Source organism: Podarcis melisellensis (assembly GCF_964234715.1).
Source record: "Podarcis melisellensis genome assembly, chromosome: 12".
In the NCBI taxonomy this organism is placed as follows: Eukaryota; Metazoa; Chordata; class Lepidosauria; order Squamata; family Lacertidae; genus Podarcis; species Podarcis melisellensis.
This window is the reverse complement of record NC_138544.1, coordinates 46,575,529-46,598,843: the sequence shown is the minus strand read 5'-3', so window position 1 is coordinate 46,598,843 and position 23,315 is coordinate 46,575,529. Positions and strand designations below refer to the sequence as shown.

At 40.8% G+C, this 23,315-nt stretch overlaps 1 protein-coding gene across 6 annotated transcripts in view; it reads right to left on the bottom strand.

The window, feature by feature from the left end:
* Window positions 1–23,315, bottom strand: part of DIP2C (disco interacting protein 2 homolog C) — a 294,798-nt gene that overhangs the window by 118,346 nt on the left and 153,137 nt on the right. For 4 of the 6 annotated variants that reach the window (XM_081931454.1, XM_081931455.1, XM_081931456.1 and 1 more), the window contains exons 2-3: window positions 4,217–4,288; window positions 736–909 (exon numbers count right to left, since the gene is read on the bottom strand). In XM_081931454.1, coding sequence (XP_081787580.1) covers window positions 736–909; window positions 4,217–4,288 — 246 coding nt within the window. The remainder of the gene's footprint in view (window positions 1–735; window positions 910–4,216; window positions 4,289–23,315) is intronic. The other 2 variants (XM_081931458.1, XM_081931459.1) reach the window with 1 other exon arrangement.

Sequence of the window (23,315 nt, the reverse complement as noted above, 5' to 3'; positions counted from 1 at the left end):
TATGTTCTATGCTGAAAATACCATCAAAAGCTGGGCGACAGGAGAAGGAAGTTGGGGGTCAAAACAGCCCCCCATAAAGTTGCCAGCAAATGTAAAATTCAGGCTGCAAGGTGTTTGAGCAGCTGTTTTGGCATGAGATGGGACAAGGAGAGGGCACATTACAGCGTGTCGTGTTGAGGAAGGAATCGTTTTATTGCCACTTTGGGGGGGGGTTCATGGGTGCTGCCGATCCCAAAGGATCTGAGAATGGAGGAATAGCAAACCCATCATATAGACATTCATGTCTTCCTGCATCTTAATTCCTCTCCCCTTCCCGCCAAGCCAGTTCTTGGGTCAGAAGTTGTGTTGAGCAGCTGTCTTTGAGAAAGGGCTTTGTGATGTCATGCACAAATAAAACTTCATTTTCACCACTCAACAACAGAAGCAGTAATGCGGGTGTTCTTGTGGTCCACCAAATAGCAACTGCAGATCATGCTCTTTTGTATATTGGGTCCGCATGTGATCTGCACCAGAGACATGTGCTTCTTGTAAGGAAACAGGCGGTGTGTGTTACAGTTCTGGGACATCAAGGGTGCCCTTTTATTATTTGACCTCTTCAACTAGCCACATCAAATATATATCCCAAAGCCCTTAAAAAAAATAAACCAGATGAAATAATACCTTTCTTGATAGGCTCGTTAAAAAACACACACACATAGTTATATAAAAAGATATGCATATATTTTTTGTGCTCACCAAAGCGAAAGTAAAAGAGAGGCCGGTTTGCCGCTGTGTTGTGTGGGGCTGTGCGCTCTCTAGCTGCTGCTTCCCGGATGTCACAGACCCCAATGTTGCTAGTGCGCAGCGTCCTTCTCGTAGCCCCTTCATTGTGCTGTAGTCTACACCGAACCGCAGCAGCTCCATTCGCCGCTGTAACAAGTTGAAAAAAACTAATTAAGTCACGTTTTAGTTTTTTTACATTTGTTACAGCAACGTATGGAGCTTCTGCCCCCATGCAGTGAAATGTGCGCACACGCAAGCCCACACGCGGGCACACACACATAAGTGTACACACCCCAGGCACATACAAACACTACAGTACGGAGCCACAGAATCAATTTCCCACTCTGCCAACATTGGTGTTTGTAATGTCAGCAAAGCAGCAGCAAGAGGCCTGGATGCTGGGACAGTGGGGAACTGCCTTGTGGTTTTACTGTCAGTCTGGTGGGCACGTTTGCACCAAAGGGGGAAAACATCCTACCCCAACCTTCCCGCCCCCCCCCCAAAAAAAATCTATGTGGTGAATTCAGCCACATCATTTTAAAGATAAACAAAAAAGTCTCTTCTGAAATGCGAGGTCAACTACCCAATGTTATCAATGCTTCCATTTCCCAAGGGATTATGGCGAACGAACGAACAAACGATTAAAACAGGCCGCAGACGGTGGCTCCAACCATTCTGCAACTCCACTTGCATTTAATGACAATTTATCAGGGGGCGGGGGTAAAGTGAGTCTCCCATTGTATGAAAACACCAATTTTGTCTGGAAAGGACTGGAGACACATATATAGGAACGAACAATACTACGAACACATTAAAGAACTTCTGACTCTTAAGAAAAAACAGGCTGTAACTTTAACGCATGTTCATCTTGTTGGCACAATAAAAACAACACACTGTAACAGGGGTACCCTCTGTCCTTTTCACATTTCGACATAAGAGTGAACATTTGCTTCAACAGCATCCTTATAACCTTGTTTTATAAAGAACAAGTTTATAGCCTTTCTGGTTATGTATTTATGTATTAAAGTGTGTTAATAGTGTTGATGAGCTCTTGAAAGTCAGAGCAGTGATGGAGCAAGTTTTCCAGGGGCTGGGATCAGGGATTTAATACCCATCATTACAGTTCCTTATCTGTTCCCATGACTGGCAAAAGCAAATTAAATTAAATTAAATTATGCAGAGTGTTTAAAATGGCAGGATGATCTATGGAAAGAAGACAAAATTATGTTTGCATAAATTGAATAATATAAATAAGTGGTATAACCGAGTTTTCCTAGTGTATAATTTCTATTATCTTGGCACAGATTTCTTTTCTCTCAACACTGGACAACATATACAGTTCTGATTATACATCTGTGTGCACTTATGTACAAAACATTTCAGTATTATTTCCAAGCTTGTACCTGCAGGATCAAGAGAACAAGGAGGAAAGGCTTGATTATTTCCACTTAAACTTAATTGCTAACTTTAATTTCTACATTATACTGAAGAAGAAGCCCTAACGCAACAAGATAATGAGAAACAGGCACTGGACTTTGTATACTCTGTGTAGTGCAGAGATGGTAAACCTGTGGCCTCCAGATGTTGGAGTACAACTCCTATCAGCCCCTGCCAACCAAATCCAAAGTCGGGGTGAGGAGAATTGGAGTCCAACAACATCTGAAGAATCAGAGGCTCCCTATTCTTGGTGTGCTAGCTTTTATTTTCTTTTTTTAAGGAGGTGTGGTGTCCACATGATTAATTTCTCCTCTCTAAACAAAATATATTCTACATTAAAAGCTAGATGTCAAGGATAAGAGTTCTAGCTCAAACTAGCCTTGTTTTCTATGTGGAGAGTTTTGATTTGATTTGGATTGGAGCTACATTTCATTATATCAACCCCCATCCGCAGTACTAAGTTTCACCACCTCAGGTGAGAAGCAGGCATGAGTCTGACCCTGTTTCAGTCAGCCAACATGTTCAACTTGGACTTGGGCTCCCTGCCTGGAAGACCTGCTATTGCGTAACTACAATAGTAGTGATAGTAACCACTCTGTCTTAGCACTCTGTGGATTCAAAGCCTGACCTGAACAGAATGCCCTGTGGTGCCACTGCCACAGCAAGTGGAAAAAAGCAGGGGGGTTGCCAAGTCTCCCCTCATGTCTCAACATATCATGAACCAAGGAGAAATTGCCAAAGAGAAAAGAAGCTTTTAATGATCGGGTGTTTTAAAATATCGGAAATTCCACCACAATGACTCCACTGCAACAAGACTGTAGCAAGGCTACATGTTCTGCCACTCCAGAACTTGGGAACTGGATATTGTGTTTATATAGCGATATAGCTATATCTATATATTACATGACTCCCATTTTAAAAAATATAAATATAACTTATAACATATATACATCCAATTATAATTCTCCCTGTCAGTTTGCACATTTTCCAGGAAATTTGCAGTAGTACACAGGAGTGGAAGAGTGTATTCCACCCCCTTTTAAAGAGCATTTGGAATAACCCAGTTCAAGTTTATTAGGCCTGGGGAATGAAAATGTTAATGTGGTATGCTCTTTACTTGGCAACCTAGCCCCAAGCAAAGAAATCCCATTTATTTAAAAAGAATAAATTATCATCATGGAGGATTTCACCAACATTCCATCTAGCCCACCATACTGCCACTGATACTGGCTATCTGGATATCCCAGAGATGCAAGCCAAGATGGATATAGCCATCCCCGTTCTTTTGCTGTCAGCATTTGATAATATGAGGCATCTTGCCTCTGAAATGAAACTTGATGCCATCTAATTATGTTTTAAATAAGGGCAAGAACTGCTTATCCTTATCTTACAAAACAGTAGAGCCTGCCTCGTCAATTGTACAAGGTCATATACCGTTGCATCAGAGAACAGTCAGGAGAAAAAACAGTCATCCCAACTCCTTTTCATTTGTTGAATGCACGTCTATTAAAGTTTGCTTCACCCCAAAAGGATTATAGTTATGGCCCACAGCCTTGCAACGCTGGAGTGCCTAGGTATAAGCCACTTTAATCCTAATTGACTAGGATTTTGCTGCATGCATGATTCATTTCTGAATCCATTCTTGCTGATGATCACTACTTCTGGGTTTCCACAAGTGAAATCTTGTGGGATCCGTCTGCATATTTTATATGTTTATGTTCAATGTTTGCCCTCTGGTTCAAGTGTTTATTCCTAAATAGTTTGCTTCTTTTGTTCTTTAAAGTTTACCAAAAGGAATTTAAAATCTCACCCAGTATGTGCACCAACCACTTAATTATACAAGGAGACGCACATTTCTACATGAGAATTGGCTGGTGGGGAAATCTACATCCATTGCATGACAGCGACAGGTTCCTTTGTGCCTCAAATAATCTCCCCCAAAGATACACATTAATATTCTGGCTTAATGATCAATACACACGACAGCTCCATGCATTGCTTGTACATTTCTACATACCCGGAGGTTGTGGCAAGTAGGCCCCAATTAATTTTGATCTCTTCTTTTCATAGCCCTTCTGTGTGATGTCACCTGCCAAGGAAAGCAAAGGGAAATCAATAAGAGCTTGAATGAAGACACAGCCTGCCTGCTTAAGTTGAGGTACCGTACACTTTGCCACTGTTTGTCTTGATGATTGTAATGAACAAACAATTGAAAGCATATTACGTTCATTCTGCCTAGAAAAATCTAATTTACACTGGAGACATTTTTGGCAACTAAACACCCAGAGTAGTTTATACCGACGGGTGGAGATTCCAAGAAGCGAGAGGGTTGCATTGTCATTCAGATACTCTGCCACACAAAACTACATCAGCCTTCATTAAGTTAATCAACAGTGGATTATATAGAATACTTGGGACGTAATGGCTGGCAAAAGACATTACCAATTAGCATTTCCTCAACTATTAATGGGATTCTTTAATCAGGCATGAAGGGCACACAAAAGATTTGGAACTGTTGGTCAACTATTTAAATGACAATATAAACATTTGGCTAAGCTTCCAAGCACTATTTCAAGACAAAAATGCAAAGCAGAAGCACATCATACTTCCCACGATCAAGCTATAAAAAGACAACATTTCTGTCCCTTCAGCGCTGCGGCTAGGATGAGCTTTCTGACAGGTAAAACGAAATGCACAAACCCTATGTGCTGAGCTGCATGAAGCCCTCCCAAAAGAAGAAAAATATTAGAACCTTGGTGTATTGCTCTGATAAATGGATTACAATGTTTAAGCATAGGTCGCGATGTGGATTTTAATTTCATTTTGGCAGTCTTTTCATTAAAGACAATTGCCCCAGTATAGCCCAATTCATATTCTGTTTTATTCTCAGGTCTGAATCTAGATGTGTGCTTCAGACAAGGTTCTCTTAATTCAGCTACTAGAAGCTGGAGCCCGGAGGCCAGGGATGCAGTAAATAGAAGGACAGACTCCTAGCATTTGCACCAGGACTGGCCAGTCTAGAGATGCTGCATCGGCTTCTGTTATCAGCAGCCAACGTTGCACATTCCTGTTTCCTACCTCAGAGATTCCAGCCTCAGGACATCAGGTAGGTACTTCAAGCAACTAAGTCCCTTTGCTCAAGCGAGCAAATGAGACTTTTCATCCCACTGAAGTTTAAGCTGAAAATATTATTGGCATTCTCAGCAGTTGGCTGAGCTGATGTGATGGAAGACAACACCGCAAATGCTCAGAGGACCAAGAACTCAGCAAAGGAAGCTTCACCGTCCAGGTTATTTATTTATTTTTAAGAAAGGGATAGCTATCTGTCTGCCTGGGCTTAAAACCTCATGTAGGGTTTACTGAAAGGAAATCTATGTGGGATGGGCTGCACTGACGGGGATAAGAGCCCAGAGCCACATAGCGGAAGGAAGTTGGGGGATATATATGAGAACCTTGGGAGAGGGAAGCGTAGTTGAGAAAAGAGGCCAGAGGAGAAGGCCTGGTGGGAGCCAAGGGGTCATAGGGCTGCCAGGTGCAGGTCCTGGGTGGACTCTGGTGCCTTTAGGAATTGCATAAAAGGGGGGATTCTACCACTGTTGTTGCTTCCACATCCTTGCAACGTTTGGTTTGGTAACAGTAAGGCAGTAGCAATGACAAAGCCGCAATAGACTGAGATACTGAATTTCACAGTTTTCACATCACATTGGGAAATAATATTTGCAGTCTTTGAGGGACAAGAGCACATCACATCTGCTATGATTTTTATTTTTTTTTAATGCAGAGGGATGTCTGGATCGCAGGAAACCCGAATGACTTCTATTTTACTATGATATTGATTATAAATCGTTTTCTTGCCTGCTGAAGAGATTGTGTCTCTTCCCACAGGAGCAGCTTGCAGCAAGAAATACAGGAACAAAGTGGATGATGCATTGTGTCTTTAACACTTGTATGGTTGGTACAAATTAAATAGGGTAAGCCTTTTCTAGCCTAGAAATACAATTATGCTGACATATGCATATCAGCTATCTTTTACTTGTGTGTGCCCCCCTGATTTACTTTTGGACCCTATACAGTACTTTAGCACAGCAGCTTGTAACATTCTGAAAGCCAAAGAGAATTTGCCAAGGGCGAACTAAAAAAGTTCATCGGATGAACTTGAACTGGTTGGTTTTGCAAAAGGATGAACAGGAACTAATTTCCTTTTTTCGATCTTCAACGAATTCCTTTTTTAAAATGAATTTTCCAAGCACTGCTGAGACTACATGCAACAAAGCACACAAAGAAGACGGAAATTAACCTCCCCCAGAAGAATTAGAAAGCTGTTTTGTTTCCCCACCTAGTTTAAGTACTTCAGTCAGTGACCCAGTCCCCTTTCTGTGGTCATATTCATTGCAGTGTTCATTATTATTATTATTATTATTTAGGTTTCAAAAAGAAAATGCAGGCAGCAGGTGCTTAGGCGCTCATTAATACACAGTGCAATGTGGCATTACAAAATACATTTTCTGAACTCGCCGCCCCTCGCCCTCCATAGTGCACTGACAACTCTATCCAATATATTTTTGCAAGGTCTTGCTCAGAGATGTGTTTATTAAAAATACGTGCGCACACAAACAGGAAAGTGATATCCTGCTTTCATTTGAAGATGCTATTAAGGAAAACATTAACTGGACAGAGCATATGTTTCACCACACTTTTTATTTTCCTTTGCAGAATTATACTTCTGGCATATACAGTACCGAAATACAACCCGAAGAAGGGATGACAAGGAAATAAAACTAGTTATTGAAAGCAAGATCCTACATTTTGGTTTATCACTAACTGCAGAAGAATTCCCTGATGGCCAGATATGGAGAAGAAATGACCAATGGACAGTCTATAGCTAGGACTGCTTGCATGTAGAGAATAGTGCCACATGAATAAGCCCCTAGATCAGTAATTTCCAGGCTGATTGTTCCTGTGGGAAGCCTGCAACGTGGACCTGGGAACAACAGCACTCACCCCACTTTTAATTCCCAGCAAATGGTATACAGAGGCATATTGCTTCCAACCGCTCTGGGGTTACGGTGCTCATCTCGTTTTATTGGCCAAGGGAGCCGGCGTACAGCTTCCGGGTCATGTGGCCAGCATGACTAAGCCGCTTCTGATGTATCAGAGCAACACACGGAAACACTGTTTACCTTCCTGCCGGAGTGGTACCTATTTATCTACTTGCACTTTGACGTGCTTTCAAATTGCTAGGTGGGCAAGAGCTGGGACCTTCTGATCGGCAAGTCCTAGGCTCTGTGGTTTAACACCGCATAGAATTAGTAGAAGGAACTATATATTAGCGAGAGAATACACTCTTCACATGCAGCAGAACCCCCTGCCATTTCTCCAGTTAAAAGGGGGGGATCAAGTAGCAGGTGATGGGAAACACCTTTGAGTGAAACCCCGAACATCTATTGCTGGTCAGAGTTGGCAACGCTAGTCTAGATGGACAAAATAGTCTAACCTGTACAAAGGCAGTCTCTGACAGCAGGCAAGTTCTACCTGTACAGCCAAAACATTTACTGCCGGAAAGTGAAAAATCAAATGCTTGCCCAAAAAATTCAAAAATAAAGTGAGTGCACCAGCTATCAGAAACCTGGGAAACAACACCCTAGAGTTGTCTCCAGTTTGAACCCAAACAATTGAGTTGCAATAAACCACACATAAAGAACCAGACTGGAGACAGAATTTTCCATTAGACCTGCAGGCAAGAATATGAATACTATACAAGGCTGCGGTGAAGATTCGGATATTTGGGCAAAATAATAATACCAGCACAACCCTTCTCGAAAACTGTATCCCAAGCTGTGGATATTATCGGTGATTGCCTTCCTCCTTCCCTCCCGAAGCCATTCTACCCTACAAGTTCTTTACAGCTTGTTTGCTGCTGATGACTCAAATTCCCTGTCAGCATCTTGGCAAGAGAGATTCGAATGAAACAATGCTCCTCATAAACTGAGCGCTATGACTCACTGATTTCTCCCACTGATGATGCAGACAGTCTCTCTGTCTGCCCTTCCAAAAATACACAAGGAGACAAGGGGTTGCAGTTGGGAGGAAGCAAATCTGTGAAAGTGTTAAGGGGAGGAAAGGCATCAAAAGGAAACTTGATGCATTTTGTAGCCTAATGGAGACTCAAGCCAGGAGCAGAATAACTGAGAAGCAACATCCCACATGTCTAAAGGGGCTTTGGGCTAAGAGAACAGCCTCCCCTCCCGCCTCCCCTTGGCAGACCAAGTGGGCACTTACAAAACCTAAATTCGCTCTCTGAATCCCAGCTTTTGGATTGGAAATGTGTGATCGAGTACCACAGCTCTCTTATCCAACACAGCATTATCTAATATTGTTTCAGTTCACTAAGACTAATCCCATCTGTATTTACAAGAAAAATACTGGATTGAACAGTTCAGAGGAAATAATAGGATTTGTACAGTACCGCTGCAGACATTAATGCATGCAACAACTTCTCTGAAATAGAGAATTTATTGTAGCTTCAAACTTTCTAAGGTTCTTCTTACCCACATTAGCCCATTTTTATTCCCCAATGGTACTAACTTTTCTTCTTCTTTGCTACAAGCTAGTCAGATAATGGCTGCATTTTAGTAATAAGTGACTGTAATGACTGCATTTTTCAAATTTTGAAATGTATAATATGCTCAGATTTCGCCTAAGAGCATTAAAAAGGTTAAACATCTTTTACTGCTCTTTTGTTGCAACTACCTTCTAAAGAGGTCCTAAAAAGGATAGACAACTTTTACTGTTCACATTCCTTGGTAATGAAATCCAAAGAGCATTCCAGAAAATATTAAAATGCCTTTATATGTTAAGCCTGGTTACTGTATCCTCAAGTCAGTAATCCACAACCTATTCTTCTGCACATAATAAACTTACAGTGCACACACAACATCTTACTATTTCTTTTGAGAAATGCAACTAAAATAATACGTACAGCGGCCAATTCAGTTTATGCAACTTTTTCTACTTCCTCTACCCTGAACTCCCCACCCCTCTGGCCTCCCAAATTATTAATGCTTCTACTTACCTTTAAAGTTCAATCACTGCGGCACATTTTGAGCACCTTGCCATGTTGTTAGTTTTTTGAAGAAACTTTACTGAGCTAAAGTCCAAAGATTATAAAGTGACACCTGAGCCATCCATCCCATTCTTGAGCCAAATTTTCTAATATTTTGACAGCCAGGTGGCGAGACTAAATTGCCACCACCATGGCTGAAAGCCAAAGGTACAGATGCACTGCTCAAAATGTAAATATTCTATACGGGGAGCACTGTGTGGTCCCTTGGTCTTCTGAGAGCTTCCTAAGAAAGGAGCATTTGCACCACACTGCTTTTATGGCCTGGATTACTGAAACGTAAACAGAGACTAGTTCAACAGGGAAGCTTTCCATTCTCAACGTTTATTTCGTTATTTGAAGCTCTAACGGACACTTTATGTAATGAAAGCAAATCATTTCCATTTTTGGAATTTTATGGCTATTAGGATCTCTGTTGAAATGTTGTTTTCTTTCCTTTATTGCTTTATAAGGCTGGTGGGTTATCTCTGAAGAGTATTTATATATATATTGCAGCAGCAGCTGCTGGAAAACCCATTTTTCATCTCTCACACTAGCTGTTTAAAGGTCCAAATCTGCTTTGATTGGCAGCATCAGCAACAGTAGGTTGTTGTTTTTTAATGTAGTGGGCTGTATTCAGCCAGCCTTTACTCAGAGTACACCCACTGAAATCAATGGTCTTGACTAGTTTAGGTAGGTTGATTTCAATAGTTCTGCTCTGAAAAAAGCCTAGCTGAATACAACCGATTTTCTTGGATTCAAGGTAGGATTATGTGCAGCTTTAGATACAAGTTGATTTATCCTGTTATTGTGCCTTCCAGGTGCTTACCAATCCCTTTTTATTATTTTTGCGATCTCAGAAGATAGGAAAGAAGAAGAGGAAGAAGAGGAGTTTGGATTTGATATCCCGCTTTATCCCTACCCGAAGGAGTTTCAAAGCAGCTAACATTCTCCTTTCCCTTCCTCCCCCACAACAAACACTCTGTGAGGTGAGTGGGGCTGAGAGACTTCAAAGAAGTGTGACTGGCCCAAGGTCACCCAGCAGCTGCATGTGGAGGAGCGGAGACGCGAACCCGGTTCCCCAGATTACGAGTCTACTGCTCTTAACCACTACACCACACTGGCTCTCAAGGAAAGGAGTTTTGCTGAGCTGCCGAGGAGCCACTATGGAAACACAGCAAGCCACCAAGTCAGAGTATGGTACTTGATACTAACTACTCTGATTTACAGCAACTCTACAATCCTAAGCAGAGATCTTTCACGTTGCTTCCTTCCTCCTCCTTCAAAACAAATGAAAGCACAGCAACCAAGTGTTGTCTACTCTGACTGGATAGGACTCCCGAAGCCTCAAGTGAAGATCTTTGTTGGTCCTGCTACCTGAGACCCTTCTTCTTGTTGTTGTTGTCTGGAATTGAACTTGGGGGGCCCTGATGGAAAGTACATACAGTGGTACCTCGGGTTAAGTACTTAATTCATTCCGGAGGTCCGTTCTTAACCTGAAACTGTTCTTAACCTGAAGCACCACTTTAGCTAATGGGGCCTCCTGCTGCCACTGTGCTGCCAGAGCACAATTTCTGTTCTCATCCTGAAGCAAAGTTCTTAACCCGAGGTACTATTTCTGGGTTAGTGGAGTCTGTAACCTGAAGCGTATGTAACCCGAGGTACCACTGTACTATATACCTTTCAGTTATAGCTGGTTGAATCACTCTGTCTTACAAATTGTGGAAGTCCCTTTCCCTGAAGAATTGCCAGAGCCCGGTTCTTAATATTCTTGGAAATATTATGAGTTTTATATTTGGTTTTTTGCTTGTTCCGTTTTGATCACTCATTTTCCACACGCACCAGTGCAGAACCCAATGTAACCCAGATACATCAGCAAAGGAAAGAACAAGGGCCAGAAGCTTTAATTAATTAACTGGTATGAATGATTGATTAAAGTCTTAATCTCGGATTAACACTTGCTCCCTGATTAAAAGGCAGGGCTAGCAGCGAGCGAATACTCCAGAATTTAAGATCCTTGTAGCACAACCCTATGCATGCTTCCACAAAAATAAGGCCTACAGTGTTCAGTGGGACTGCTGCTGTAGAGCCCATTCCAAAACATATGAAAAATAAGGTTCAGGATCTATTTTACTTCTAATTTGTACCTAATTTATATTTCAGTGTAAAAATGACAACAGCTTTCTTTCTTGTAAGAGCCTGCTTTATATAATCATCGTTACACGGTTAGGGGGATATGCACAGAGGGGCATGTATCTTTATTTCTGTTTAAAAAAAAAGCCTACCTTTAAATGAAACATTTTAAACACAGCTAACAATGTATGTTTTAAATAACATTACCTGGCTCATCAAATGTATCAAATTTAGTACTAGAAGGGGATGGAATTCCACAACTAAGCACTACCACTAAGCAGGCCCTACCAGTAGCAAATACCGTATTTTTTGCTCTATAAGACTTACTTTTTCGCTCCTAAAAAGGAAGGGGAAATGTGTGTGCGTCTTATGAAGCGAATGCAGGCTGCGCAGCTATCCCAGAAGCCAGAACAGCAAGAGGGATTGCTGCTTTCACTGCACAGCGGTCCCTCTTGCTGTTCTGACTTCTGAGATTCAGAATATTTTTTTTTCTTGTTTTCCTCCTCCAAAAACTAGGTGCGTCTTGTGGTCTGGTGCGTCTTATAGAGCAAAAAATACGGTACCTAGCTCAGGGACAGAGAAACCTATGGCACTACAGATGTTTCCCATGGTTTGGGAACCTTTGCCCTAAACTGTTTAGAAAAGGGCACTTGAAGGTGCTTTGTCTCTTTACATGACTGCCTTCCAAGGTCTTTAGTGAAGAGGAACAGGGCCTTATGCCAGAGCCAAAACACAAGAGCACATGCTTAGTTTCAATCCCAGCATCCCCAGATGTGACTAGGAAATACAGCTGTTGCCAGTGTGGACAATACTGAACTAGCTGGACCAATGCTTCTGTATAAGGCAGCCTCTGATGTTCCTGTATGTTGTGTGACTCTTGACTTGTGCTGCCATCCATATTGACACGTTCCAGAAACTGTTCAATTCCACCGTGGCTTTGCTTGAAAAAGAACGGGATCCCATTTTTCTTTCTGTTCTTCCTGAAACTGTTGTTTTGTGGTGGTCTGTTAAATCGTTTTACGGTGTGCTGTGCGTTTTTAATGGCATTAAACACCTTGACGCTCCCGTTGTTGGGAGACACAATATGGGATATAAATATTTCACTAAGTGCATACTTGCATAAATGGGTGGTGTACACAGACCCAGCAGCTGCGCCTGCTCTTGCATCACCCAGCCAGCTTGCTCTGATGTTTCCATTAAGCATGAGAGGCAGGGCCCTGCTTCAGCAATAAGAAGGGTCCCAGGGCATGAGTAGTTTTGCAACCCATTTCTATGATTAAAAGCATGGGTAGGCAAACTATGGCCCAGGGGCCGGATGCGGCCCAATCGCCTTCTAAATCCGGCCTGCAGATGGTCCGGGAATCAGCGTGTTTCTAAATGAGTAGAATATGTCCTTTTATTTAAAATGCATCTCTGGGTTATTTGTGGGGCCTGCCTGGTGTTTTTACATGGGTAGAATGTGTGCTTTTATTTAAAATGCATCTCTGGGTTATTTGTGGGGCATAGGAATTTGTTCATTTTTCTTCTTCTTCAAAATATAGTCCAGCCCTCCACAAGGTCTGAGGGACAGCAGACCGGCCCCCTGCTGAAAAAGTCTGCTGACCCCATTAAGAGGGTTACGTTAGCACAAGTACTGAGAGATACCGAAAAAAGTGTGTGTGTGTGTTTGCGTGTGTGTGTACTATTTAATATATAGTATTTATATATACTAAAAAAAGGTTTTTTTGTAAAGGTAAAGGACCCCTGGATGGTTAAGTCCACTATGGGGTTGCGGCACTCATCTCGCTTTCAGGCCAAGGGAACCAGCATTTGTCCACAAACAGCTTTCCAGGTAATGTGGCCAGCATGACTAAACCGCTTCTGGCACAATGGAACACCATGATGGAAACCAGAGCTCACCGAAATGCCATTTACCTTCCCAACGCAGCGGTACCTATTTATCTACTTGCACTGGTGTGCTTTCAAGCTGCTAGGTTGCCAGGAGCTGGTACAGAGCAACGGGAGCTCACCCAGTCATGCAGATTCAAACCACTGACCTTCTGATCAGCAAGCCCAAGAGGCTCCGTGGTTTAGACCACAGCGCCACCTGTGTACATATGTGTATACAAACACACACACAATTATATAGTATTTATATAATATAATAAAGAGAATGGAGTTGGGGGAAAGAGCAGATCCATGCATCAACATAGCTTTATATTAATCTGCTGAATTCAAAATCAGAGCAGGCCCAATTATTCTTGCTTAATAAAGCAACAAAACCTGAAGTGATAATTAAGATACTGTACTGCAAACAAAGCAACAAGTGATCCACAGAACGGATTAGGCAAAAGCAAAAGCAATTTCCGTTTTAAGAAAATAAATGAATATCAAACACGGTCTTGTAATTGCTTGCATGCAATCATTTCAGCACTGTACTTAAGGTTTCTCTCTCTCACACACACACACTCTTAACCCCTATGCAGTTCCATGTTTGCATATATCTGACCGTGTCTGAAAATATCTACCATTGGTATCTGGCAGAAATTTCCTATTATTCACTCACAATCCAGCTCTTGTTTCTCAATAAGTTATGTTACAATGCGGCAAGACTTATGTTTTCCTAATACAGTTTATAGGTATATTTTGTTCCCTAACCTGCTTAGATCTGTTATGTTCTTGTTCCAGTTCCAAAGACAATTGCTGAAATTCCTGTTTTCAGAATGCTGCCCGGACAATAACAGGAAAACTCCTGTAACTTAATACTGATTTCCCTCTGCAGTAACGGCCATCTAACTTTCATGTCACACCGGATACTAAATGCTGTTTCTGTGGAATATTCAGATAAATTAGAATAACCAAAGTGGTAGGCTGCGAAATGCCATTTCAACACACTTTACAAACTCTGGGTAGGCAAGTAACCAAAGTACAGGCTGCTTTGACATGGAAGACATGTAAAGGTAAGCATGAAGATGATGCGTAGATTTTCCCACCAGACAAAGTACAAACTGATGATAAGCACTGTTTCATCCTTAAAAGTAGGGAAAAACCCTGTGCTGTACACTAACATATACACATGGACATGAGCCAACAGTGTGACGTGGCAACTAAAAAAGCCAATGCAATTCTGGGCTGCATCAATAGGAGTATAGCATCTAGATCAAGGGAAGTAATAGTGCCACTGTATTCTGCTCTGGTCAGACCTCACCTGGAGTACTGTGTCCAGTTCTGGGCACCACAGTTCAAGAAGGACACTGACAAACTGGAACGTGTCCAGAGGAGGGCAACCAAAATGGTCAAAGGCCTGGAAACGATGCCCTATGAGGAACGGCTAAGGGAGCTGGGCATGTTTAGCCTGGAGAAGAGGAGGTTAAGGGGTGATATGATAGCCATGTTCAAATATATAAAAGGATGTCACATAGAGGAGGGAGAAAGGTTGTTTTCTGCTGCTCCAGAGAAGCGGACACGGAGCAATGGATCCAAACTACAAGAAAGAAGATTCCACCTAAACATTAGGAAGAACTTCCTGACAGTAAGAGCTGTTCGACAGTGGAATTTGCTGCCAAGGAGTGTGGTGGAGTCTCCTTCTTTGGAGGTCTTTAAGCAGAGGCTTGACAACCATATGTCAGGAGTGCTCTGATGGTGTTTCCTGCTTGGCAGGGGGTTGGACTCGATGGCCCTTGTGGTCTCTTCCAACTCTATGATTCTATGATTCTATGGTGCGGGGTTGCCAGTGGCACACAATTTCTATAACCAATATTGGCTGCACAGAATGCTTGATCATGGTTTGTTTTCCTGGTTAAGTGTTCTGTTTGAATTGTTTTGTTCATGGCATGTAACAGTTTAGAGTTACATGCACAAGCCTGCTCCCTGTCCACTTTCCTCCTCTGCTGTGGGTGCGAAGAGATAGGAAGCCTTTGCTTACTGATTGACTGAATTCTCATCCTACACTTCCTCCTCCTGAAGGAGTTTCCATTTTTAATGAACTGTTTGTCGTTCTGTCTGAACCAGGAACTGCAGTTAAGATTTAACGATGGTTTATCTGAAAAGGCTACGATTGTAAACCATCATTTGAAGTTGGCTTAGTTTAAACTAAACACAACATATCCCAGTTTGAACATTGCAAACTACAGTTAGTTGAACATGGAAGCAAATGTTTCCAATCTCCTCTGTGCCGCCATGTTGAATGGGTGCATGTGCATTAAACTACAGTTAAGTGTTGCGTCTTAACACAGGTCGGCCACAGTTAACCATCAAACTGGACAGGAAACCACAGCTTGAAACAGATTTTCAAACTGGTTTGTGCTAACTACGTTTAAGCATCACATATGCACTAAGCAAACCATCGTTAAATATGCTTCTCCTGTACAGACCAGGAGGGGTCCCTTTTATATAAGGAAGCTGCCTGTTATACTTGGCTAATGGCAATTGCTTTTTTAAACAAAGTTTTCTTGGGCCATTGATTACCATCTTTTTTGCCTTTGCTCTAGCTCTGTAATGCTGCTCTGTAATTTCTTATTGTTTTTAATGTAGTTTAATTATTTTTTGATGGAAGTCAGTATAGAAATGCTTTAAACATAAATGTATAAATAAATCTAGCTATTTTAACAGGATATTATCTACTCTGTCCTGTATTTTATTTTATTTTTTGGCATATCTATACAGACATAAACAGGTTTACTGTTTCGAGCAAACTAGCATAACAGAATCAAAGATGCAAGTTTGGCAACTTTTTGTAAAAATGATCAGAATATATGACTTCTTAGAAAAAGTTGAGTTGGTAAAAATGCTGGTTTGGTATTCGTCATACACTGTGTCTCTTATCTTATGTAACAGGTATGTTTGTTTCATACAGAAATATAATCTAATTTGAAAGCAAAGTTTTCAAAGGCACCATTACTGGCTCTGCAGGTAATGAAAACCCACCCACCCCTCTCCCCGACACGTTGTGTTTTATGTCACCTATCTGCTAAATTATTTTGTGAATATTTAAAAGAAAATAGAAGTATTGCAGAATACTAAGCTGCAGGTGACCTACTTATTCTCTAATTCAGGGTGGAGGATTTAGATATCTCCTTCCTGAATTACCTCCGTGGAAAATAAATAATATTTATTTATTTAAATATTCAATATATTTGAAAGTCTTTGTCTTTAGGAATGCTGAAAGCCTTTACAGAATGCACTATCCCTAGAGACACTATCCCTACATAAGGCTTATTATTGTCAGTTATAATCCAAGTTGGCTTCTCTGTTAAAACAATTCTCATATGGCTTCCAAGAAGGTTGTCAACCTGGCTGCAGGTAGTGAAATCACTGATTGAGCAGGTAGAGTATTACCTGAAAAACCATCAAACCTAGAAGTCATAACCGATAGGGTTAATTAGGATTTAGTTAGCAAATACGCTCTATATTTCACAGTAAAAACTCACCCCCTTTTCCTCCTTACGAAAGGACCGTGCGTCTTTCTAGCAGAAATGACTCTGCAATACTTTAACGCATCTGCTCTGCAAAATAAACTCTGTCCCAGACGAGACCATCCTGGCTCACTGCAAGGGTGAAAGTTCACTTCATCTGAGCTTCTCTCCCATGAAGCACTCCAGCAGAAAGGAAAACAAATTATCTTTCAATAAAATAACATAAAGAGAGCATGTGTAAGGTGATTTGTCAATGTCGCATATCTTAATCCCAACGGTCCCATTCTCATTATGGTTTCCATTGCTGGAAGAGCGACCTTGACACCCATTATGTGCTCTCATCTGCAGCTTAGCATGCCTGGCTGCCACCTAGGTCAATTATTCAAATGGCAAACCAATCAGAATCCAACACACTTGCTCATGTATTGTTATTCTCCACATTACGTACACATAAATACTAATCTGATGCTTTCTGATAAGCCTGGTGTGACTTTCCATAATGTTAAGTGCAGGCAATGCGTTTATAGAACAGACCTTTTTTTTTTTTATCTTCAACCTCCTTCGCCCTCACAGTGGAAGAAGAAATAGGCTTGCCGTATTTTCCTAGGAGTCTGTAAGCTCCTCTCACAGTAATGCAAGAAACAGTGTTTATATGCTATGAGTTGTTGTCAGCTTCTATCAGGTGAGGAGAGAAAGATCCTGCCAACAAAACAAAGCTAGAGGAAAATTGCAGGCAGAGAACTTCAGCAAGCAGAACCCCCTTACTGATCGGATCAGAGTGCAAGCTTGACCCAGGAGCAAACACGGAAAATGCAAGTTTCCATCAATGTCCTCTATTACAACAGTATTGGAATTCTTTGATATTTATAAACATGGAGTCGAGAGCGGTCTGATCATCTGAAGTCTGCATTGAATAATTGCTATGCATTGTCTTCATGAAGCAATTTAGGAAAGGTTCAAGCTTTGACATCGTAATTTGAACATAAAGAGGAATCCGTAATAATGCCCTTTCATTTAGGGGCACTGCTTATGTTCTGTTCTGTACGTGAACTATTTGTGTCTTCGAGTGAACAATGCAATGCCCAGGCATACAGCCAGCGATAAGACAAGTGCTTTAAACTGCTTGTGCCAAAGCAAACACCACTTGGTCTAAGGCTACAAAACATAGCTGCTCTCCATGATGTTTTTCTCTGGAAACTACAGCGACACTTGTCTCAGCTCCATATTCTTCCATTAACTTATGATCGATTTTTGTTTTTTTTTTAATTTGCTCCTTCGGCCGTGAAGGATTTTTCATCAAGTGCAGTCATAGCTCAACAGATGTGAAATGAAATTCTGAAATTTCTAGATGACAGCAGCATTTGAAATGTAGACAAAAGCAACTCAATACCTATCTTCGTTTTCCAGTTCAGCATTCCTAAGTCTCTTCTCCCTGCCCGGGCCAGTTCACATTTTTTGGAGTTTGTGTCAGATATGGGCAACCTTATTGCTTCAGGTTGCATAAAGCCTGAAATTAATGGAAGATGTGCAACAGAAGTCCCAAGTGGATTGCGCTCAATACAGTACAGTAATACCTCGGGTTAAGTACTTAATTCGTTCCGGAGGTCCGTTCTTAACCTGAAACTGTTCTTAACCTGAAGCACCACTTTAGCTAATGGGGCCTCCTGCTGCTGCCGCGCCACCGCAGCACAATTTCTGTTCTCATCCTGAAGGAAAGTTCTTAATCTGAAGCACCATTTCTGGGTTAGCGGAGTCTGTAACCTGAAGCGTATGTAACCTGAAGCATATGTAACCTAATGTACCACTGTATAGCTATAACCTAACAACTTATTCTATTCAGATGCAAGCCTTACTGAGTTCAATTCTTACTCCCATGTGAGTAGAGGACTGCAGCCTAAACATGCAAGCTAATTTTTAAATGTTTTCCTGTTCCTGGTTTTTTTATTCTAAAAAGCATTATGATCACAATAAATTAAGAAATGCAAGCTATCTTTCATTCACAAGTGTAATGTCATTATGTCAGGCATGACAATTTAATAGGAATGATGTGGTACTTAGTTTTCTTTGAAAATTATAACATTTGAAATGGTGGAAACATTAGTCACCCCTTAATCCCTGCAATGCTAAGCTTATTTGCTGAAAAACTAGCCCCTTTCTATCCATTTACCATTATTTGGGACAAAAAGTATTATTTTGTAGAGAAGGAAGACCAACCTTCCCGTCCAGAAAATGTCTGAGAACTAATTGTCACTGAAGGGTTATCAATATCTATATCTATATAAATCTTGTCCAGGGGAGTGCCCAATACTACAGAACGGCTGGAGTTCATTTGAGTGTGGCTCAGATCAGTACCTTGGATGAAAGTCTACTGGAAGCCCATGCGCGCGCGCACACACACAGAGAAAGAGACCTTGTTTATCATCTCTATTTTCAGCATGTGCTAAAATAAAGAGTAAGTTGTACCTTTCTGTTATTGATTTATCAGCACAATCATGTCTGAATCAAAATAATATTGGGGTGTACCAGTACGGTCTGCAATTCACCTTTGATTATGGACCGAGGCCTAAAGTTTATCCGTGTTTCCATTATTATTTCCAATAATAAAGTGGTTTATCTGCTTCAACAGCCCAATGTATTTTCCATGAGTAACTTCCCGTGTATTTTAAAAATTATTTTTAGTTCCATCCTATTAAAAATACTACTTTCTATTGACTGCCACGTCTATTGATTGCCTTTCTGGAATCCAACTCATTTTATTATTAGTTCAGCATGAAGCCCTCCCTTGCGAAAAACCTGAGTAGCAGCTTCTGACCTCCAATGTAGTAGCATCTCAGCTGCAATCTGAATCACACTTACTAAAGCAGCAAGTTCTGCTGAAATTATATGCCTCTCACAAACCCAATGTATTCCTCAGCCCTTTACCTAACTGGTACTCTTCCTTCAGGCTCTTTGCCTCTGGGCTCCCTGTCCTATACTTTCCCTATATCCCAGAAGCAGTTCTCAATACCTGCCTGGGGTTCTAATTCCAAACTAATGATTTTCTCTTTCCTTACAGAAGCTGGACTGGAAACTGCTTTGTTCCCTAAGCAACTGGATATTCCAAACCATCACACTAAGTGAACTAATAAGGGTGAGGGGCTTCCGCACTACAATCACAATAGGTGATACAAGATTTTACAATCAAGGTTATTAATTGAAGAGGACTTTAAAAATGTGCTTATTAAAATCTCAGCTGTAGCAGTCAGTTCATGCATTTGTAGCAATCATTCCATTAACGAGGTTTAATCCACGAAATTATCAATTTATCTTGTGAGTATATGTAACTATGCAAAGTGCCTCAGGAAATAAAGTTTGGGGATAAAAGTATCAATCCAATTAGCTGCTAAAGAAAATTAATGTGGTATCTGTTTTAAAATATTTGTTTTGGTGAGATCAGAATTATATTTAAAAAGCACACATATTTAACAAACTATGACTGAACTACCAAAACCCTAAACCTGAGCAAACAGAAGGATGTGTTTGTGGGTGCTATAGGAAGGACTTTATTTCTTATGACTGTGTGTGTGTGCAGCACTTACTCCAACATTTATTTATAATATTATAAAATTAATATCAGTATTGTTTTTCCTGAACCCTTTCTTCTCATAATTGGAAACATTAACAGTGGATCATTATTTCTACCATTAATATTTCATGCATAAGTATGAGCTTTAAAGTGTAGGAAGATCTAACTATTAGCTAAACAAACTAACAGATGAAGTTAAAAATAACATGGCAAACATCATTAAAGGAATGGTATATCCTCTAATAAAACCTCTTTCAAAAAAGATAATGAAGTAAAGTGATGTTTCATGCTGCGCGGGGACTGGGGAAATGCCAAACATCAATAAAGGGATCTTCTGGGACCCACTAACCCTACGTTGATAGGAAATTAATGGGCCGTGCATAGACCTCTTCGCTGAAAAGACCAAGACATCAAGGCAGAAACAGGCACAATTCTACTCGGAATAGTGGAAGTCCCTCTGATATGAAAGATGGTTCATGGCAGTGCTGTTATTGGTGATCAGTTTGCTAAGTAACCAATACTTTTCATTTTTGTGTGTGGCTATCACATTTTTCCAGCTCCCAAACCAAAGTACCTAGACATTTCACCAGCAAGGATGGAAAGTGACTGTACAAATGCACATTGTTGATGACAAATGAAACAATTATCCCTCTCATCCATTAGTTAAGTACAGCACTTGGTTATTTTATAATCTCATAAAACAGCTATATCAAATTGCCAGCTCAATATTCCTCTGATGTTCCTTTTGGGGAGGAAGGTAAAGGAATTGGTGTCAAATTCTGCTAGGAGAAAATATGGACACATAGGTACAATTGCACAAATATAGCATTTGTTAATAAGAATATAAGCACTGAGCATATATGCAATATAAGAAATTGCAGGAGGCCTGCATGTACTAGAGATGTACAATGATGATTTGAGGGGTGGTGACCAGCAGAAATAAGAACGAAATGTGGCAAGATTGTTGGTGGATACCCAGCCAATCCTATGGCCCAGCTGCAAAGTATGGGAACAGTGACAACAATCCATGTTACCAAATGTGAGAAAAAGCCAAAAATATTGAAATGTTATTTAATGAATTAATTTGGAACACGAGAAAGCAATATTGAAAGTGCACAGTTTGAAAACTTGGTAAACTTTCACAAGTTAGGCATCGTTAGAAATCCAGGATAAAAGGATAGCAAAGAACACACAGGAAAATAATACATAAATGTTGGTCAACATTTAAGCAAAGTTCGTGGTTTGTATTAGCTCGCATTTGTATATTCTTAGACACAACTGTTTCCATTTTATGAACTGACATGAATAATATATTCATTTTTTTAAAGTTGCAATTCTGCTTTGGATTAGATGACCCTCTACAATTCTATGATTCTCATATTGAATTACTTTTAATGACTTGATGCAAGATGATTCATTACACACAGTAGAGTCATGTTAAAAAAAAAACCAACCCTACCCAAGGCATATAGCAAAATATCATTTCTTCAAGTGTCCCATGGAGGATTCAAACCCCATTGGCAATCAGAAAGGATAAAAGGAAATTGTATCTTAGGAGTGTTGTGCCAATGTTTAGATGCAAAGGGAAAGGAATGGAAGGGCTGGGGAATCAGTGAACTAGAAAATACGAAGGTTTGAAGAAAGGGGTCATAGTATTCTACAGGATACTTTTTACCATGACTTGAAACGAACCGTAGAAGAGATTGTAGTTAAAACACCTGCCTGCTGAAACCCTACAGGGATTATCAACAGAGGGCATGAATTACTATTTGCTACTTTGAAAGCTACTTAAAAACATGGAGGATAGGAGAATATATTGCTTTAAATGACAGGTTGTTTAAAATATTTTACAGCATAAGGCTGGAAAAAGACGAAGCGGGGGTTGCGGCGATGTCCTCAGTTATCATGGCTTTTCAGTAGTAAAATCACGCTGACTTCCCTGTCCTTGGTCTGGTGTGAATGAAAGAAAAGGAGAAAAAAAACCCCCTAGTTTAAGCAGAGATAGCTTTGAGAGTGTTAAGAGGCTAAGCGCTTGGCAAGGTGGGCAGGGGGAGAATTCAGAAATGACAGTTAAAAGGCTTTTGCTTTTATGTGGAGAAAGCTGTTTCGTACAGCTTCACTCAGGTGCAATTGGCAGGAAAAGGCTGCTGCAAGGCAAGGCAGAGTATTTCTCTGATGGGAGACTAATGCAGAATATTCCAAGCAAAACCTTGCATATTGCGTACAGTCTCATATGGGTGCAGGCAGTCTTTTTAGCAATCCCATCCCAAACCATTTACTGTCTTAAAGGTTCATACCAGAAATCTGAATTGGGCAAATTTCTTTTCATGTAAATGTAGCCCGGACGCAAAGGAAAGAAACCAAGCTACAAGCTGCAGAAAATAACATGGTCTAAAATTTCCACCCGTTCCAGACTGCAGAAAGGGAACTGAATGCTCATTCACAGAAACATAGCCAAGGGGAAGGCTAGGATAGAATATTGTTTTTGATATGCTGGCTTTTAACGGGAAGGGAATTTTCAAAGTGGGAAGAGAATTTAAATACTTTCTTCCCCACTTAAAATGGTGCAGTCCTGGGAACTCAGGATTATGTGGTTTTCTGCATAAGCAGCGTCAGGCCTATCAACTTGAGGACACTAAAGCATTCATAAGAAGGCATGTCTCAAGTTCATGGAAAATGCCTTTGGCATGTGGGAAAGTCCCCTTCTTCTTTTCTGTATCAGTGGGCATTATCTCAGTGGAAAGATGGAGTTGGCAGAACATGGTGGGGGAGAGAGAGGGAATGAATTCTCCGGCTAAGATGAAGTAGGAAAACAAGGGAAACAGTGTTGAACATCTGCACCGGAGAATATTGTACTAATTAAGGCATATAAGCAGTTGCAATTAAAGCAGGAGCCCCTTATTTTATAACATAGTATCCAAATGCC